Genomic DNA, 21,920 nt, shown 5'->3' with positions numbered 1-21,920 from the left:
CTTATTTTTGCAAAAAGTGCAAAGGGCTCTTCAGTGACCATATCCAGCCCAGGACATTCATTTTCTTTGTCTCCTAAAAGATGATTTTTCCATCTATTTTCTGTGTGCTACTTTTCACCAGCTGTGTTTGCAAGAAGCTGTTTTTGGTGTATCCCCATGCCATGCCCCATTTATTTTCTTTTTCCTTTTTTAGCAGTGTCCTGTATTTCCTCAGAGTTTATTTACTGTATTTACAGAAATGTCAGTGTCTCAAAATGTCTTCAAAAAGCCACAGTCACTTTGAATAATCATCTGGATTATTTGATTCCATGAAATATTCAAGTGCAGTTCCTGAGCTCAATTTGGGGTACAGTGTGGACAGACTATTTCATTAGTTAAACTGTAATTTAACATGTTTTAACATATTAATCAAAAGAACCTCATTCTCTCTGTGTGCCCTTCCCAAACTGAAAGGATATGTTCAAAGACAGTGGAGCTTCTGAGCTCAAATGCTATAGTAATTGTAATGTAGACACTTGAGAAAGTTTTGGGTTTGAGATCTAACGTTTTCAGAAACTCAAAAAGACTGACAAAAAGTCTGAAGTATTTTGAATTGTGATACAAACTAAGGCACAGAATGTTCTAAATTTTTTGAGTCACATGTGACTGTTGTTCTTAAAATGTCCAGTTTTTGCTAAATTAACAGTTCAGGAGCATAAAGAAAACTAATATATAACTACAATGATTAACAGATGACTTAAAGACTTTGGAACTAAGAGAAAAACAGTATCTTAGGCTAATTATCACAGTATACTAAGATAATTTTGTTACAAACACGAAGGGTTTGCTTTTCTTGTAACACTCTATATTGGTGTCTCAAAGCTCCTTTCAATAACACAACAAAATTACTAGGATGAAGTATTATTTATTTAGTTCTAGACATGTGGAAACTCTGGCACAGGCAGCTGATGCATCTTGCCCAAAGCCTCCAAACGCTGTGCTTTCACCCACAAGATGATTTTTTGCCTCTAATCCTAATATCCTAAAACACAACACACTAAAAACACACCAACCATTGCAGGTGCAGAAACTTTTACCTTCAAACTGAACACAGACTTTTATTTAAACCATCAAAATGAATTTCTGACTGCTTTGCAAATGGTGCTACTTCAGATGTGTAACACAGCCAGTCCAGGGCTAACTGGAATACCACACTTGTCGCTATATACCATCCCACAGCCATTTCTAATTTGATAGCTAAGGCAAGGTAGGAGTCTTATCCTCCAGAGCAAATACACAAACTGCTATCCTGTGAGTTAAGTCAGATTTGTCATTTTTGCCCACTGCCTGCTACCTAGATGGAGTCTTGTGTGATTCTAATCTTATCCAAGGAGACAAACGTGAATTTGCCCAATCATCTGGGTATTACTTGTAATTAATATTAGCTCTTGGATTACGAAGGTCGGGGGGAGTGAAAAAGTTGTTCCCTAAAACACCTATTGGAGAATGCAAGCTGTAGGCAGAAAAATAACTGCAGCAACTCATCACTCATCATACACTCAAACAAAATCTAGTCTGAATCTAGGACAAAAGAATAAGTATAGCACAACAGGAATGAGCAATGTTACCACATTTTGAAAAATATGTTAATAATGTAGTTGGAATTGTCTCATGTCATATATAACGATGCACAGCAGCTAAGCAGTCCTTCAGAGTGGATAACCACTTCTCTGGTCAGTAATCTTTGCTGCTAAGAAATAGCACTCCCCACTCCCTCTGATTTACAATTCACATCCATTTTTTTCCAAAAATTGTGGTATTTCAAAATGATTCCTATATGGACTCTCAAAAAGAAAGACCATTTCAAAAATTGTTAAATGCACAGAAATGTAAAAATTTTCTACTCAAAAATAAAAAGTCGCTCCTCTCCCTTGGTTGTCATAATGGTTTCCATGCTGACACATCAGTTATGATGGGTTGAAGGGTTACACAGTGCACTAGAGCACATCATGAAGCACCAATCATCTGGGAAATTTGAGAGAGAAAACCCCAGCAGAGAGACACAGACATGCACAAACACAAACTCACACACCCTTTCCTCCTTCTCAGCTTTGCTAGTTGATACAAAATTCTGTCCAAATTAAAAAAATCAAAGAGGGGTGCAACCGTCTGATTCACAGTGATAATGCACCTGAAACCCTGCCAAACCTTCACATAGAACTGGAGTAACACATAGTTCTTCAGTAAGGCTGGTTTTGGCAAGAAAGCATGCCTTTTGTTTCTTACCTGTAATATGGTAGCTAACCTGCCGGTTGACATCAGATGTGTCTTCATCCCAAGTGCTAAGAACAGCCACAACTTCACCTGGAGGGTCGCTCTCCTTCACCGTACCTCTGTAAACCTCATGCTCAAAGACGGGCGCATTATCATTTATGTCTGTCACAGTGACTGAGACCAAGGTGGTTGATGACAAGGATAAAGTGTCCCCCAGATCTGAGGCCACAACTGCAAAAGTGAAAGCAGGATCCTTTTCATGGTCCAGATCCTTCAATGTGCTGATCCAGCCACTGTTGCTGTCAATGGTGAACGCTTCTGTGATCTTTTCCAGCTCTGATTCCACTGCAAGTGTATAGGTGACCTGCCCATTTGCACTTGCATCTGCATCAACTGCTTTAACTTGCATAAGCTTCGTTCCTATGGGCATCCCTTCCATTATTATAGCATCATAACTAGCAGTTTCAAACATGGGCTTGTTGTCATTTACATCCAACACCTTAACCTCCACGTCCACTGTTATTACAATGTCTACTTTGTCTAATTGAATGGTGGCTGCAACTTTGAAGTGAAAAGCAGAATTTGTCTCATGGTCAAGTCTTTTATCCAGTTTTATGAGTCCTGTGTCTTGCTCTATGATGAAAATCCCATCTTTGTTGTTTTCAGTCAACTCTCCATTAACTGTGCTATACAAAGCACCCTGATTAGGCAAAACATGCAGAATGTCAATAGTACTGCCGATAAGGGTGTCTTCTGCTACAGTGAAAGAATACTGTGGTTGAGTAAAGGAAGGCAAAATAGTTTCTGGAGGTAAAACGTGGATGTAGACAGGAATAAGAGAATGCTTTACAGGAATGCCACCATCAACTGCTTTGACAAAGAATGATAGAACTGTGTTTTTCAGCTGGTTAAAGCTACCTTTGGTGACCATCCATCCATTGTCTGGATCTATTTCAAGCAGATCAGCTACTGAAACAGAAGCCTCGCTATACAGAGAGTAGGTAATTCTTGAATTGGCTCCATCATCTGGATCTACAGCTTGTACCTGGGTCACCAAGTAACCTTTCCCAACATCTGCTTTGACACTTGCTCTGTATTCTACAGTCATAAATTGGGGAGCGTTGTCATTCTCATCCACTACTATCACTCTCACAGTACAAAATGTAGTCCTGCCACCTGCATCGAGGGCCCTCAGAAATACACCAATATCACCTTCCAGTGGGTTCTCCCGGTCTAGCCTCTCAGTTGTTAGAATCTGCCCATTGCTATCAATCAAAAATCGGTCTTTGGCAAAGTCGTTTATTATGGAGTAGCTTATTTGGCCATATACACCTGAATCACCATCTGTCGCTTTCACATGGATTACCTTAGTTCCAGGAGCAGCATTTTCTCTAACCTCGGCAACATAAACACTCTGTGAAAACACAGGGCTGTAGAGATTGGCTCCAAGGATCTGTATGTGCACCTGAGCTGTGCTGGTGAACAACCCATCTGAGACAGAGACATTTAAGCTATACATGGGTTCCATTCTCTGTTTCCGGTGATTGGAAAGGGTGATAATACCACTCTTGCTGTCCATGATAAAACTGGTCCGATCATTTCCTGATAGGATGCTGTACTCCAGCCTGTCAAAATCAGAGCTGTCAGCATCAGAAGCTTGCACACAAGTCACAAAATGACCCCGAGGTGCCAGTTCACTTACATACGATTCATAAATTAACTGGTTAAAAACTGGAGGGTTGTCATTCATATCTGTTATTGAGATACTAACAAGAACCTCACTGCTAAGTGGTGGGAACCCATTATCAGTTGCTCTGACTTTCAAGCTGCATTGCTGTATTAGCTCATGATCTAACATACGGGCTGTCAGAATTAGGCCACTTGTGCTGTCTATATGAAAGTAGTCAGTGCTGTTAAAAGTATCCTGGACTATCTGATACTGCACAATTTTATTATTGTCAGAGTCAGCATCAGTAGCAACAACTTGCAACACAGGAGTCCCAATCAAGGATGCTTCAGACAAGGTAGCATTATAGGCTGACTGATCAAAAATTGGAGGATTATCGTTCACATCATTAATGATCAAGTCCACAGTGACCTCAGCTCGAGCACCAGTGAGGGCATCACTGGCTCGCACTGTCAGCTTAAAAAGAGAATTTGTTTCATAGTCCAGTGCACTGATGACGCTAAGAACTCCAGTATCAAAGTCAATATTAAACTGGTTGTAGGGATCTCCATCAACAATAATATAAATGATACCCTGGCCTTCCGGACTGGTTGCATTTATGCTTAATATTGGGGTGTGCATTTCTACATCTTCATTCACAGAAGCCGTATAGAATGGTTTGTCAAATACAGGCATTGCTTTGTTAACAATAGTAATGGGGAGTTCTACTGTAGCAGACAACGATGGGTTACCACCATCTTTTGCAAGAATGACAACCAAATACTCTATGTTAGATAAATCAGAATTGAAAGCTTCTTTTAAAATGACACTGCCAGACCCCCTGTCGATTTCAAAATGTCCATAGTCTTCCTTCAGAAGATACGACACTTCACCATTTTCATCCTTATCTTTATCAATAGCTGTCACTCGATATATCAGGGTACCAGGCTCAGCATCAACCTGCACAGCAGCGTAGTATGGAAGCCCTACAAACACTGGAGCATTGTCATTTATGTCCTCAATGTGAACTTTGACCACTACTCGAGCAACACGAAGGTGATCTAGTTCACGGCTTGCTTCCACCACCAACTCATACAGCTCTTGCTCTTCTCGGTCAAAGGGGATGCCAGTTGTCTGAATGACTCCTGAGGTGGATTTGATTTTAAATTTGTTGCCTGGGTTTAATATACTGTATTTCAAGGGCTCATTGAGACGGTTACCAACAGCATTCACCACAGCAATCTTTGTGATATTAGTACTGTTTTCTGAGATAGAAGTAGAATAAAAATTTTGTGTGAAGTGGAGCCCACTATCCATGGCTTCTTTTACCATTATTGTCACCATAGCAGTGCTATAAAATTTCCCATCAGATACTCTTACTATTAGCATATAATGGTCTTTGGAAAGGCTATTATTTTTAATGGTGAGTACCCCTGTACTTGAATCAATTAAAAAATGGTCCATATTGCCTTCAATTAGACTGTATGTTAGTTCAGGAGGAATCTCTGAATCTGGATCTGTAGCCTTGACTTTAAGAACCTCAACACCAACATACGTGGGCAGAAGCAAGACTGTCTCAAATACGGCCTGGCTGAAGACTGGTGGATTGTCATTGACATCAGTTACCTCAAGGGTTACTTCAACTGGGCTCTCTGCTGTAAGCTGGGGATTTCCGCTATCTCTAACATGGACATGGAAGTGGAAGTGGGCTATTGTTTCATGATCTAAATTTGCAATTGTTCTGATTGCACCTGTGCTGGAATCGACAGTGAAATACTTTTTTGCTGTAGATTCAACAATTTGGTAGACAAGCAAAGCATTCTGATTACTGTCAGCGTCAGTGGCTCGTATCACAAGGGGACTGTTACTTGCACTTCGGACTACGCTATTTACAGGAGCAGCTTCACTTATGCTGCCTGAATACTGAGAGAAGAGAAAAACTGGTGGGTTATCATTTTCATCAACAATCTGAATGTTCACAGTGGCATTTGATGCCATGCCTGCCATATTTGTTGCCTGTACAATGAGCTGATAGAAGGAAGCGCGTTCATAATCAAGGGTTTTTTGACTGGTGATGACTCCAGAGTATGGGTTTATAGCAAAGACTCCATCCACATTCCCATCTTTAACCTCATAAACTAACGTGGACTGACTGATGGCAGAAATTAAGACGACAGAAGTACCAACATCCACATTTTCGTTAACCTCTGCTTGGTATTCTTTGAGAGTGAACTTAGGGTGGGAGTTATCTGCCATTGTCACAGATATCCGCACAATTGCTGTTGCAGACAGTGGTGGAGAACCTTGATCCGTCACTTTGACTGACAAAACAAACTGTCCCATTCTGGTTAAGTCTGGCTCCTTCAGTAATGTAATGATCCCTAAAACTGGTTCAATCTTGAATGTGTTTCCAGTATTTCCTAAAACAGAAATATTGTATGCAAATTAGAAGTGAACTACAATACACTTAAAGGATAGTTTAAAACAGGTGCAATTAGCTGTAATTTGTCAAAGTCAGTTATTGAAAAAACATAAAATAACTATAAAAGGCCTTTCATCTTTCCTCTTTGAAAATCAGGCCATCTCAGCAGATAGTACAGGTGTTCAAACCTTCAGAAACTCAGGTATTGCTATCTACATCTTGATTCTGAGTGTCAAGATTTGAGCAAGTGGTGCGTGTAGATTATTCCCAGCACAGAAGTGGGAAAGAGTATCAATTATGGGAATTAGTCCAATGCATGTATACCTAAATCACAGAAACTAGATCAGAGGCTAACAAGCCAATTACGCGACGAATGAATAACAACTCAGTCCATTAACTGAAGGAAATATTAAGCAACTAGAGAGAAGATTACAGTAGTTCTGTGCTCAAAGAACTGGATATTAAAGGTTAAAGTGGCATTTAGAAAATTAAACAGAAAAAATAGCATGGAAAAGAGATAACAGTATCTTGTGGCACAAAAGTTTATCATATGATCTCTGAGAAGGAGGAATCTAGAGGAATGAAATTTAGCAGAAAATGTCATGAAATTTCCATTAGAAATGCAGGCAGGGAGATCACTGCCTTCATAAATGTGAAAATAGTGAGTTTGTATCAAGCACCTTCTTTGGGGTCTTTTTTTCTTTTTAGATAGCTGTTTTGCCAACCTCTTCTTTAGCAGACAGATGCAAAGCTTTGGTATTTATCCTTAACCTGTAAGTAGAGATCACCTTTGCTAGGTAATCCATATTTTGCTGATCCATTAAGTGCCTGCTTAAAGGGTAGGATGCTATGTGGGTTATATGATAAAAAGACTCTTTTTCTGAATTTGATTCTAAATACAAACAGCATGTACTGAGTTATAGAGATACCAATCATTATAACCTGTTCCTGCTATCATGGTCATTTATATTTCAAAATGTAGAACTGCTTCCAATCTACAGTAAAGCATCCATGACCCAGAGAGAAATATTTCTCAGGTAACTGGTGGTAAACAGAGATATTCTTTAAATGGTTATGTTTCAGGTGCTGTGCAGAGAGAAGTAAATATGAAAATTCTATCTGGAATACCAAATACCCTAGATGAACCCTAGATGAAGTGAATTAATGTAAATTATTTTTAAGATGTGATTCACTATCCCTTGTAAATTCTGGGGCCTAGAAGCTAATTTAAGCTACACACCATGGTATGTTGCTCAATACTGGTAGGGGCTTTCTATTTATACAAATCCTTTCAGATCAGTAGACTTTACTCTACTGGCTAAAATAAGAATTATGGTATTCACTGAGTAACTGAGATTCTGCCAGAGATACAAATTCTCGTAAAGATCACAGTATCTGTCACATTTGCAGACACTGCAAATGGTGCTACAGTTATTCTGTCAGAGCTTGCTAATACAAATCAGCCGTGGTCACTGATTGCCTCATGTAAGGCCAGAGCTGGTTCTTCTCCTTTAGGAATTTCTTATGAAATTATACAAGAGTTAGTTAGTTACTTTTTTTTAACGATTGCTCTGATCACACGTAAGGTGATTTAAGTATTTCCCCTGACTGAAGGGACTGTGTACTATCTGAGTGCTGCAGTTAAAAGTATCCTCAGCAGCTCAGATTTTATTGATCATAGAAACTACAGCAACAGAAGACTGAATTTTGATGCATCTAGGATTGGAACATCTGTGGATAATGAAACTGTGGGAGTGCATAGCTTTATAATAAATGCAAGTTTGAAGTCTGACACTGCAGAGAGAGCTTATGATGAAACAGAAGCAGGCTGTAATGGAGTAGAAAGCCTCTAGAAAAGAGAAAAATATGCAGACTAAAAAATGGCCATCTAACAGCCAAAACATCTTTTCTAATCATCAGATTTTCTGTCTGCATCATGTGTGCTATTACCAGTGTATGGGAGACCACACTCCTGGCATGCCAGGCTGTGCTTTACATTGTGGTGGCACCTAGAGGTGACTGGCTTGGAGACCAGCATAACAATTGTAAAAACATGGAAGACAATTCTCAAACATCTAGTACTCCAGAATACAAGATACATCAATAAATCAGACAAATTGTGGGGGAGGAGGGGGAAAATGGGCATTACAAAACCAGATATATATGCCTTTAGATGTGCACATGATATAACAGGGAATGTAACAGTGAATGAACAAATCCTTGGGCATGCATGAGGCAAAGAGATGACTTCAAGTATGGACAGGCATTAGCAAAGGCTTTCACTAGGCTGATGGCTCGACTCCAGTACAAGGAGCTATTCATGATGTACCAAGCTATTAGTAAGTGATTTGTTAGCCTCTGTCCATAGTGAAACTGAGGTTACCACGTTCTTCTTCCAGTCTTAACACTTATCTTGAATATATCTTCTGTTTCACTCTGCTTCTCCATTCTTTTCCCCAACCCTTGCTTTTTAGGCTTTTATATTTTGGTAGAGGAGTGAGAAGTGAAGAAACACAATCGTGATTACAGTTTTACAGTAGACCAAGGGTAGAATAGGCACCTAGAAAATGCCAGGAACACTCTTGAACTACATTGCTCCAGGAACCTAAACTAGTCTACTTAGAGCTTGCTCTATAAGGAACAGTATTGCCCTGCCTTGGCACATGTAAAATTTTCCCTGATCTTAGATAAAGGCCACTGGAGAATACTGAGGTATAACTGACAAGCCCAAATTCAGAGTATATGCATAAAGCAAGTATTTGTTTTGTAGTGCTAAGATCTTTGTAGGATCACCAGGGTCTAAGTTGAGTTGTTTCAACTGCAAAGGACTTGACCTCCTGATTTGCTTAAGAGACTCCACGGAGCATACAGGATAATGACAGAAAAAAGGTTCCTCAGGTCTTCTATAAACTGCAAGTTATAGCAGTTTAATTTAAGGTGTGAGCTTAGGCTATATAAAGTTAAGTCAGCATGACATGGTGTAGACATTCTTATTCTAGTGCCTTACTTTTTGTCCTCTAAACCTGTTCCTAACTGACGTAAGCCTCCCTACCTAGTGACAAGTCTGTATTTTTATTCAGGTCGGAGTTTGGACTCTTAGTTATTCAGGAAAAACAAAAGCTGTATAAGAATTAATAAATATTATATGAGGATAAATATCATGAAGTTTCTTGATATCATTAAAAATCAAGAATCCTGTTTTGGTAACTTGGAAACCGTCCCTGGTTTTAAACTTTCTGAAACACAGTTTTCATGAAGTGTGCTTCAGATTTGTTCTATAAAGGTGAGAAAAATGGAGATTCTAAACAATTACTAATTGTCCCAGTCTTGATGAGGTGAAGAGGTAAGTATAGGGATAAACAATGAGCCTGCAGGATCAGGGCTTGTAGATGGGAAAGGCTTGTGATCTGATTAATAATGGGATAAGCTGCAGCATATGAAACTTTGTTTCAGGGCAATGTAGATTCTAAGTTTTGTCATTACTATAATGTAAAGATTCATATTACTGAAAAACATACAGTAGAAATGCAAAATTAAAACAACCTAAAGGTTACAAATTTCCACTGCTTTCTCTCTTTTTCCAGGCACCCCTCTTGTATATATGCTCGGGTTTATTTCAGAAGTAATTCCTAACTTCAGATCTGTACAAGCAAGAGGAAGCCACATTTGCTTGTCTGTGTGGCAAGGATAATGCAAATTTCCCATGATCTTGCTGATATACTGGCAGAGAAACATTTTTGCTTGTACAGTTTATATGGTAAATGTAAATATATAGAGCCTACTAGCAAAAGCAATTTTATTCCGGTATCATTGTCCCTTCCCTTAGGCTTCTATTGACATGCAGTAGTTTTAAGAGATATTGTGCTGCTAAACTACTACTGCTCTGTCGGCAGAAGTTTTTAGTCTAACCCTGTTGTTAGTCTCCATGCTCCTTTGATTGCAATATCAGCAAAGATACCAGTTCATACCAGGTGTCATGGTATGCATTTATGAAGAATCCAGTATGTACTAGACTGAAGCCAGTAACCTGAGAACAGTCACTGGTAAAAGCTTTCGGTAAGCAACTTCTGTGATGGATTTGCACCAATGACTTAATGGTAAAAGGCTCAGGATCCATCTAGTGAATATGAAAGCAATCCTCTTCTGTCAGATTTTTTTACTGTAGCTTAAAAATGAAAACCAGCTAACAAGAACGTGCCATCTTTGTTCAGCTCTACAGAGGAAGGTAGAACAAAGAAGCTGACTTGTGTTAATAAGGGTAATAGCACTTTTCTGTTTATAGTGAATAATGACATTGCATTTTCAGCCTCTGATCTAACCTGCTTCAATAGTGTAGATAAGCTCTGCGTTTTCTCCTTTATCTTTGTCCAAAGCTGTGACCTGCAAGACTGCTGATCCAATAGCTGCTGATTCAAATACTGAGGCTTCATACAGTGGACTGGTGAAGTATGGACTGTGATCGTTGGAATCCTCCACATTTATGATGACTCTGGCCAGGTTTCTTCTATAAGGGAATTCTTGATCTCGGACCTATAAAAAAAGTGCATAATACACATATCAATCTATTAAATATAGATACCAATCTATTAAAACTTCATAAATAATAGTGATCTGAGTGCTACTAATACTATTAGTGCTATTCAACATAAAATAATAAGAAAGTCTGTTTGTCCCAAAGAACTCACAGTCTAAAAGACAGTTGCACACAAGTGATGGTTTGTAGTGAGATTTAAGAAATAGGAAGAGCTTAGAGAAGGTTTTTTCTTTTCAGTTGCGAAAAAATGCATGGCACCTAACTATCAAGACATGGATTTTTAAATTGGCAGCCACATGATACTTAAATTCAGTTTTAGGTTTGCAAGATACTTTTTTTTTCTCAAACACATGCTACACAGTCATGTATTTGCCCTGCCACTCTTTTACAGCATAAGAGCAAATCAGCAAAATGGACATTGCCCATTGCTCCTGCATTCAAAGAGCTATGGAAAATTTTACCTACTATGATCAGTCATGTGTCAGTCTAGTGTTTGCAGCTACCAGTGGATTTTCATCAGTGTATATGTACATACCTTTCTGAAGATGATGACACCAATGCTAAACAGACTAGGAATTATCTTAAGAAGTGCTGAGCACTCCCAACAGCAGTATTAATTATTGCTCCTCTCTCACTCTCATACTACACTGACAATCCTGCCAACAGGTATAGAACAATCCCTGAAAGCTTGGTTCTCCTTAAATAAAGCAAATGAACTATTGTATCACGTGGAGATCAAACGCAAGCACCTGGCCTCTGTCAGCCCTGTCCCTCCGTGGCTTGACTTATACTTCTCCTTACCTCCTGCTTGCCAAAGGACTCGCAGCTCATTACACTGTGCTCTGACAACCCGGTCAGCTCCAGCTTGCTGGAAGGCACAGGGGCTCTCTGATCCCTGGGCTCCCTTGGCTTAAAGCTGGCCCTGTACCTAGTAAGTCATGAGCTGTTCCTTCAAAGATCTTTTCTGCAGGGCTCTTAAGTGGTTAAAGAAAATAGCAGACTACAGTGACAGACTTTTTTTTCCACTAATGTCCACTTCATAATATACAACCTTCACTTGAAAACGGAGTAACTTATGTTCAGCAATTTAGATACACTGAATAAAAAAATGGTAATTAATTGTTTTGCACACTCAAACATTTGGAAAGTAGCTGAAAGCTCTTTTGTGTGGCAATATCTTATGTCCTGAAATACTTCTGTAAAAGTAAACTATAAATCAGACTTCTGTTTGCAAGGGCTGTAGCATTCTCTATGGCAAGAAAGCAGTTATCTTCCTGTGAATAACTTCTCAAATAATTTTCGGTCTCTTTTTAGAAATTCTAAAAGTTACCTAGTATGAGATGACCAGATGACAAGAGATTATAAAATTTCTTGCTTGCTCTCCCTTGAGATGGCAAAACATTTCAAACAAGACACAATGTATTCACAATAAGTTTCACTAAAAGCCCAAACAAAAAATGTAAAATAAATACACAGCAGTGCAGGCAAGACGAAATCAATGACTGCTTACTGCACTGGCAGTCCTAAGGCACATATGCACCTGAAACAGCAATGACTCTTCCGAGCCAAGTGAACATTGCATTCTTACCATGACATTAAGGATGTGTTTATCTTGAGCTTCGTGGTCCAACCTCTCAGCGGTATAGAGCACCCCAGTGTTGGGATCAATTCTGAATTTTCTCACACTGACTGCATCGATGCTGCTGTGAATAGTGTAGCTCAACTTATTTTTCTCATCTCTGTCTATAGCTTCAATTTGCAGAATTTCAGTATCAGGGAGGATGTCCTCTGAAATGGTGACATCGTAACTTGCCTGAGAGAATTCTGGGCCATTATCATTGTTATCCAACACTTTGATAAGAACCTACAGTTAATGAAAGAAAAACATTTGAGGTTATTGAAATCTAGTCAGACTACTGAATAGGCACCTGGAGAAAAATAATTTACTGTAGATGATTGTATATGATGTTATGTTGCTGTACGGTGGGACTGAGAAACATCATTTAATGTTAAATAGTTACTGTTTGGATCAAAAGAAATAGTAAGTATATCATTTTGGAGGCAAAAATGTCCCTAATTATAAGACCTACTCAGAGAATATGGCAAAGTCCATATAGGAGATTTTCAGTACCTATAGATTGGAAAATATACCTACAATAATAATAGAGAAGATTCAGCTCTTCAATCAGTGTTGGTTACAAGGGACTTCTACAGCTGTTATGGGATTTCCTTTTCCCCTCTCTGTTAATAAGGCTATAAAATAAGCCTTTTCATGTTACCTAAATCTGTTTCTTATACCATCAAGAGTCAGTTAAATCTTGTGTTGTTTTCTGCCCCATATATTGTGTTGTGATATACTAGCAACATTAAATAACATCAGCAGTAGAGACTTGAAGTTGCCATTACATTTTAGGCTATGTTAGGGACAGTAATATTTGGTGAGCACACACATAATTTTACAAGGAATGAAATGGAACAATCCTTTTATTCAAAGGTTTCAAAATAAGCAATAGCCCAATGAACTGCTTGGGAAATGCTGTGTCCTGGACTCTTCCCCAGAATGAGGTGATTTGACCTGTCTTTCAAGATATTTTCTCTGTTGTTCTGAAAAGTGCCTGGCTCTTTTTAAGCAGTTTATTACTTTGCTTGATCAAGCCCTGTCCACCCATACTTTCTTAGGAGAAGAAAAATACAGTTATACCTATACTACAATATTGCACAAACAGATGTTGACCTCAGAGAGAAATGAAACTTTAGATTTCCATGATATTTGGAAGGGTTTGCAGAACACATTACCAGAAGGAACATGAGCAACTGTAAGCAGTCGTCATAATGAACTAGCCTGGGAAATGTTTAAGAGACAGCTGAAATAAAATGCTCTGTAAGTTAAATGGCATAGGACTTCAACTCTGCTTTCCATACGATTTAATTTGCACCAGATTATGGTACGCCAGAGTGAAGCGGAGAGAAACCTATATTAGGTTATGCTTCAGTCTTGGACAGATAGCAATAAAATTGGAGGGAAATATACATTGCTGGGCCTATAATAATGATGAAAAGTCACCTAGCTTTTTATATTTTTATTGTTGATATACAATATATCAAGGTCTGTTTCTGACCTGAGAGAAAAAAACTTACACACACATACACACATCTGAAAAAGATGTGAAGAAATGAGTTGCAATATATGAAAAAAAGCCTGAGGAAAAAAATAAAGGGTTCCAATTCTGCTCTGGTGGTACGCAGAGGCAGTGATCAACAGCTTAAAATTTTGCTAGTGTAAGGAAGAGACACTGAAGCAATCTGAATTGAGGATAATCTGATTAGGAGCATTTAACACTTAATGGCATATTCTCTAGCAGTTACAATACCCCCAGTTGTCGACAGGTACCACTCTAACACAGCCAGATTATTTTACTGCTGCATTGTTAATGCAGACAACAAGAAAACACGTTTTATTTTACTTTTTATTTAATCAGTGGGCAAAAACTTTGTCATGCATCATTTTAGATAGTCTAACTGAGAAGTAAAAACTTTTCAAACGGATTTGATTAAAAACACTGAGTCTATTTGATTCTACAGATGCTGTTACAACAAAGTCAAGCTTGAACAAAGTAAGCTGCAACGTGGGGGAAGGTTCATATGTGCGAGTTTGCTTTTAACATTGCTGCGCACAAGCTCAAACTACCTTGTAAGAAAAAATATGTGCAGATGTGCACCCAGGTGTCTTAACTGCTCCAGTGGTGCCATATTGTTTTGTTCCCCTGTGGCGTACGGCCACGCCAGCGGTGTGCTTCACTTCCCTGACACCTAGGGCATTTTGGGCTCCCCTGGCATACCGTGCAAGCAGAGAAGGGCATAAAGCTCTGTCCACCACAAAGCTTACACTGACTGCGCACGCCACGGCTCCTTCACTTACGCCTTCACTAGACTGCATGAACTAAACAGAGACCAAGGGAAAGCCACGAGGCTACAGCAAATATAGTGATGATTCATGAAGCAGCATTTCTTCCCACTGAAAAAGTCATAAGCCAATGCCCTGACACGTGGATAGGGAACATGATGGTGTTCGGGGAAGCAGAGGGTTGGAGAGGGGAAAGATAAAAAGCGGAGGTCCTCATTAGCTGTGGTCATTAAACTTACCAGGAAACTATGCACTTGAAATTATTTTGGTAGTTTCAAGAACAGAACATTTTTTCCCCCTTTCATTTCCTATGTGCTGAGAAACTGCTCAAGTGCCTGTTTAAATCTCAGGCACCCTTCCTCCCTAGAGATGATTGCATTTTAGTGATTTGTCAAGTGATCCATATTGTAACACATATTATTTATTACTTACTCTGCATTTCAAAAGCCACTTCCATCTGGAGATTTTACAGTTTAGAGATGCTAATGAATGAAGGTGACACTATAGATTCAGAATTTCTTCTATTAAAACAGTTAGAGGTATTTTTCAATTTTGTCAGCTGCCTCTCAAAATCCCTGTGAGTCAACTGTGATTTTAAAGTTATGGTCTCTCCTCTACTGAGGGAACAATTTCCCCTCATGACAAAAGAAAGTCACACTATATAAAGGAATACTGATTATAGAAAGAGTTGTCAAACCCACAAACTATGAAAAAGGAGAAAATGTAACCCTGTTCTTCAAAATTTAACAGTCTTAGGAGATACTTGAAACAATATAAAGTAAAACAAAACAGAACTTAAGGGCTATTTTAAGTAGCACTATTCTATTCCCTCAGTCCTGAGAATATTTTGGAGGAGCAAATGACTATTATCCTCATCCTTTATATTGGAAAGCAATACCTGGCAGCAAGGTTAAATGACTTATCAAAACCACATGAGAAGTGGAGTGGTAAAACTGGGAAAGAAGTTCAGAACATTGCATTCTTAAGTTTATCTTTGAACCATCCCCCCTTTTATTAAAGGGCATCTTAAAATGCCACCTCCCTTCGCAGAAAATTTCCTGCTCAGTAGGATCTCTTCTAGTAAGGCGCTATGTAAAAAGAGGTGAAATCTTTTCCTTTAATAAAGGACAAATGTTATACTGACACAAACACCAGGCTCATAGAAAACCTGATCCTGCAAACATATGGGAAGTTAAGTAAGCTGAATTGCAACAGATCGTTAATATGAGGAAAGGTACTCAAATTCATTAAATGGTTGCCAAACTTGGGCATAAAATCCTGGTACCACTGGCAAATTTCCCACTGACTTCAAAAGGGCCAGGATTCTGCTCCTCGAAGCCTTACGCCTTAACCAGCCCATAACATGTCCTTCAAACAAACCATCCAAAATCCAATGTTATTCTGCTGAAGTGATTCAAAGACTCACAGTGGATGCTTACTTTCATACTTTCTTCATGTTTATTTCCAAACTAAAAACGTGGCAAGAACGAGCAGTTACACAAATACCATTCATTATTGTGCAGGTGACTGGTGTGTTAAGCTGCAACAACACCTATTGTGCAAAATCAAAGACAGGTTACAAAAGTTTTGCAATACGTCTCCAAAAGGTGACAAATGGAAATGTTTGCTGTTTGTTTGCTGTGAAGTAGGGATTCCTCTTTGCTGAGGACTATGCAAGGTTACTGACTGAAACACTTTTCATAGACAAACAGTAGCTGAAAGTCTTTTTTTCATGCTCATAAAGCAAACTTACAGCACAGCAATCTCTGCCCAGTTATCCTTGAAAGCCCATATCTTTTCCAATACGTCGCAGACTTCAGAAAGGCAGACTTGCCTATTTCTGCTGCTATTGTGCAGTGCCTAATTTATAGTCCGAACAAGCGTCTCACTATAAAAGATTTGCTTCTCCCTCCTCACTTCCTATTTCCCACAGTTAAAGCAAGTTTCAAATAAAGGATTCATGGGCCTCCAAGCTTACAAATTAGGCAAAGTAACACTCAGAGCATTACCAAAGACTTTGTATTCAAAATGGTAAGTGAAAGGCCTAGAGAAACACAATCAAATCAAAGCAGTCCAAAACCTAATGCAGGAAGTCTATCCAAAGCTGTTTTTAATGTTGCCCATCACAAATACCTTTGGTTTAGGCACAAACGTATTTGAGTGAAAACTGGATAAATGCCAAGAGCTGCTTTATAGACATTTGAAGGTGGAAGAATCAGCTTGGCTAATTGCTTGGTCTGGGCACAGTGTTGTAGTACAACCTATTAAAAGCCTGAATTGCTTAAATTCAGGTTACGCTTTTGTACTGGTTTTGAAAACCTATTTTGATTTAATATTGCTTTCAACAGTGTTACCACACAGCTTTATTTGCTACATCCTGACAAGTTTTTCTCCCCCCAACCCCAAACTCACCAGAAAAACGCAACTAGTTCCCCTACCAACCTCAGTGGCCTGGTATTTATACTTTAACACGTCCCTGCGTTATGTTAAAATGGGGGAAAAAAATTCTTTGTTTCACAGGCAAGGTATTGCTGAGATTGCTGGATGGGTCAGAAATAAAATTGAGGAATGGGCTGGTTGTAGTTTGGAGGAAATATGACACTGAGGAAAAGTGAAAAATTGAATTGAAACACCGCATCTTCTCGTCAGTCCTAGTAGCAGCCACAGACCTTCAGTGAACAGCTCAGAACTTCTGTCTTCGGAAGAGCGACTTATTCGAGCGCAGCTGATGTCTCGGTTGCGGATCTGTATATTCCCATTTTACTGGAGAGGTGCAGGCAAAATAGCGGACTCCTCTGAGGGCTGTTGGCTTAATAGCTGGAAACCCATCGAAGGACCAAGTTTCACAGTAAATATGTCTCCAATGTGCACATGAGGATTCCAATGTCTCATCTACAGTCTGACCATGGTATTTCAAGGAGAACTTTTCACCACTCAGTTAATCAGTGTGATTAATCAACTCTTCATTTTTAAGAAACAATCTTCTAAAGAAAACATGTTCTCTGAAAAGTGAGACCAAGTAACTGAGACCAAGTTCTATATCCTGAAATTTGTAGCTAAAGGTCAATCCTGAGCAGAAAGAATAAATAAAACCCCACAGCTCTCTGCAAAGAGAGATAGAAAAGGGCAATGAATGGTAACTTCTCCCTTATGCGCTTTCAACCTGAAGACTATTTGGCTCTGGTTGGAAGTACTGCGAGTGACAATGTATTGATCTCAAATACTTTTCACAGGGAAGTGAACATTCCCAGCTGAATGTTCAAAACAGTGAATTGCCTCCACCCAGAAAGCGTGAGATAGTTTCGTAACAACTAAAATTGAGGCACTTTTTGCCTTCTAGTTTGGAACCATCAGGATACACATTTTAAAGGAATCTGTTTATAACGATTAGGATGATGAGAAACTACAAGAAAGCAAGAAAGTAAGCAAGACAGAAAACTGCCTTTTTCATGTAATACTATGACTCCAAAAGTTGGCTCTTCAAAAGCAAATGTTGTTACTTAGATGATTGTTCCCTGCTGTATTGTACTTTTGTGGGTATTTTAGCAAAGCTCAAAAGTAGGCAGCAGTCTCTACAAAGAAACAAATGCTACTCCTATGTTGAACTTGGACATAAAGAATCTGAGCTGTACAGTGCAAAAATAGGAGCCTTTGTTATAAACTTGACTCATGACCAAGAGAATCTCTAACATTATTTAGTCAAAGTTAGTCAATGTTGTAGCAGGAATGGGGGTTCAGATACCATTACATTAGTTTCTTGCTGGGAGATCCTTTGCACTGCTCAAGCGAGGGCAGAAGATCCTTTCTCATCCAGGACGAATGTTGTGGCCAGCAGCTAGAAGCAGAGGTTTCTGCACCGAGCTGCCTTCCCGGCTTCATTCAAACGTGCAGGGGGCAGCCGGCCCTGTCCCCTCCCCAAGGCCAACAGCTTGGCTGGCAGCTGCAGGAATCATGTTTCGCAGGGATTTAGAGCCAACGTACAAGTGCAGCCTTTCATAAATTACCACGTGGCCTTGAGCAATGATGAATTAAGCTAAGGGAAAAAACAAAAGCTCTCACTGGCTTATCCCTGTCTTAGCCTTCCTAGAAGTTAATCAGTCAGGACAGGTGCTTCACACTCCAATATATAAATCAAATGAATCAACATTTTGTCTTCTATTCCCTGCTCCGCCTTGCCCATCACCACCATCCTGTTTGGACTGCAGGCTGGTCGGAGGCGAGCTGCATGGGCAGCAGGGTGGGTGAGAGCAGCTCCGCAAGGGCTGCCACTCTCAGGTCCCACTCGGAGGTTGCATTCATGCTTTCAAACAGGTGATACCTTCCTGATCCCTCCTGTCCCAAATAGGCTTTCAGTTACAAATGAAGCCTGAGATTGTTTTAAAATGCTTCTTTTTTCTTTTTCTTTTTGTTTGTCTTCACAAAAGCAAACTGCTAATCCAACAGATGTAACTTTTAAATCAATATGATTCCCTTCCTCTTAGGGTACAGTAGGGAAGCATGTGTGCAGTAAGGCATGGAGGAAGTGAACGCTTTATCAGAATTTAAGGCATGCAGGAACACTGCTGGAGAAACTTATACAAGTCCTTGCTAGTGATCATATTACTGAAGCAAAAATCTTTGGCATTTTACATTGTATTTTACCACCTCCAACTGTGTAATAGACAAAAGGCCAGAAAAAGACAAAGGGAAAACAGGTGTGGTGGAATAAAAAGGAAAGATTGTTCCATTTGGCATGATGTAGATCAGCTGTTCCATAATAAACCATTGCACTTTGGGGGGCTTTCTATTATTTTATTTTTATACAGGTGGATGATTTTATAGTTTTGCTTTTTCCCCACTTCCTCTTCTACCACATCTTTTTGCAGCTATAATTAAAACTGCAGGTGGTACTATGCACATGAGACAAAATACTTACAACATCATTTTACTAGAACAAGGCCATCAGTAGATGCTTTCTTGACACTTTCTATGACATGTTTTACTTAACGTATAAGTTTGATTTTTTAGTATTGTTCTAAAAGGAAATGAAGATGAATATGGTCACGGAAGGCACTGAAGTACAGTCAAAAGTACAAAAATATTTTGTAACAGGCAGGGATAATTAGGCCATCGTTCTGGCAGGTTTGAGACAATGATCATTTTTGACATCTCTGCTGTGAAAAGTTAGAGAAACACATTCTCATATGTTATTCAGGCCACAATTAAATCCTTAAATGGTATCTGCGTAGAGAGCAGGAAGTGGAGGGCAGAAGGGTTTACACCCATTGCTGATTATCTAATGATATACTAATAGAATGTTAAATGACTGTCGTACATTTTTAAATAGGTCACATCACTGTTAAAAAGAATCCTTAGGCTTCTTTTAGAATGCAACAGCTTTATTGAAATATGTTTTTACCATATGTTTTAATTAAAAATGTAGGTTTTTTATCAGAAAAAGTTTAGAGGACTGGCATAGGGAATAGTTTATTCAATCATAAGCAGCAAGTACAAGAAACATAATTTCCATGAGACTAGATATTATCTGTATTCAGCAAATCAAAGCTCTCTGTGCTTTTTAATATTTGTTTAGCTGAAATGTTTGCAAGAAAAAATGCCGTGTTAGGGATTCAACACTCCTCTTCTGAAATGCAGACTGACAGTGTTGCCAAGATTTTAAAGAAAAACAAACAAAAACCTACTCAAGGGCTGAAGAGAACGCCTTCTGGAAAGAGAATGTAAAGAGGTCAGTCTGTCTGCTTAGCTCGTCTACCCGAAGACTGAGAGGTGATTTGATTACTCTAAGTAAGTGCCTTCCTGGGGAGAAAATACTGGTTTCTAAGGAGCTCTTTAATCGAGCACAGAAAGGCATAACAGGGAATACAGACCAGATATAATCAAGTTAAAAAATAAGGGATATTTTTAGCAGAGAGGCAATTAATTACTTAAGGGAACTAACTGGGAAAATAGTAGATTCTCTACCACTTAATTTTCTAGCAGCTGATATTTTCTTATCGAGAGTAGATTATCAGGACAAGTTATCAGATCAGGTATAGCAATAATTAGATAGAGATTTTAGGGCTGGTGAAAAATAGGAATTCAGATTCAGAAAACACTCAGTGATTTAATAGTCTCAGGAACTTCAGTGTTGTGATTCAGTGAATACAGATTCATATCTGAATCATTTGAACAAAAAGGCAAGGTAAAACAGAATCATCTGTGTGTGCGTGTGTGCGTATATACATATATATACTTAGATATAAATGTAAGGCTTTCTTTCTGTCTTATAAAGAAACAAATAACATCCCAAACCCATTTTTTCATTTCCTCTATAGATTGTACTTAATCAGAGATTGAGGCTGCACACAGACTTTTTGAACTAGCATGCATTTTTCCTTATGTGTCAAATAATATTCAGGCTTTAGGCACGCTCTACACTCAGGCACTAACTCTGATGGAGGATTTCTGGCCCTAGCTAATCCACACCTCACAACTCTACCTCGTATTGAAGGATTCTGCCCTTTGGAGTCTCCCCAGAGCCATCTGGACTGCTGAGCCCCCAACCCCGTGTGTGTACCCTGACCACGTCCCGATTCCAGATTGGGACAAAATGGGCAAATGCACCGACCGCCTCCTGCAGACGGGACCCACACACGGGAAGCCCCGGCTCTCTGTCAGGAGCTCTCTGACAAGAATGCATCACAGCCGGCATTATCCTGGCACTTCACATTTATTTGACCTGACTTTTTAATTGCTCAAAGTCACTGACCCTGATACGCAAGCCGGGGTTGCTGGGCTTAACTGGGACTGTCCCCAAAAGACAATGTAATCACAAGCAGTGACACTAAAGGAGAGATCCTTTGAATTTTAAGTTTCCGCTCTGAACAATTTCCTCCTCGAACAATTGATCTTGTGTCCCACATTTGGGTCCTGGGAGGATGAGAGGTATAAATTCCATTTAATAAAATCAATAGCAATATTCCCCAACATCACAGAATCACTATTGCATTTTGGACCATTACTGGGTGATACGATTGTCAAAATCTATGCTTAGCTGCCTGCGACACAGACTCTCAGCTGGAGGAAGGAGAAATACTTTTGTGTGAGCAAGAAGAGGACAAAAGGAGAAATACCACTTTGAAACATTCAACAGCCAATTCTT

The 21,920-nt window shown here is 39.2% G+C and overlaps 1 protein-coding gene across 1 annotated transcript in view; it reads right to left on the bottom strand.

Annotated features, from left to right (window-relative positions):
• The window catches only part of FAT3 (FAT atypical cadherin 3), a 354,360-nt gene that overhangs the window by 73,521 nt on the left and 258,919 nt on the right, over window positions 1-21,920 (bottom strand). The window contains exons 8-10 of the mRNA XM_026084321.1: window positions 12,464-12,739; window positions 10,661-10,871; window positions 2,266-6,339 (exon numbers count right to left, since the gene is read on the bottom strand). Of these exons, the coding sequence (XP_025940106.1) occupies window positions 2,266-6,339; window positions 10,661-10,871; window positions 12,464-12,739 (4,561 nt within the window). The remainder of the gene's footprint in view (window positions 1-2,265; window positions 6,340-10,660; window positions 10,872-12,463; window positions 12,740-21,920) is intronic.

The sequence above is a fragment of the Apteryx rowi genome, unplaced genomic scaffold, assembly GCF_003343035.1.
Source record: "Apteryx rowi isolate R43461 unplaced genomic scaffold, aptRow1 scaffold_636, whole genome shotgun sequence".
Classification (NCBI taxonomy): domain Eukaryota; kingdom Metazoa; phylum Chordata; class Aves; order Apterygiformes; family Apterygidae; genus Apteryx; species Apteryx rowi.
The sequence above is the reverse complement of the archived record's forward strand: the minus strand, read 5'-3'. Positions and strand labels throughout refer to the sequence as shown.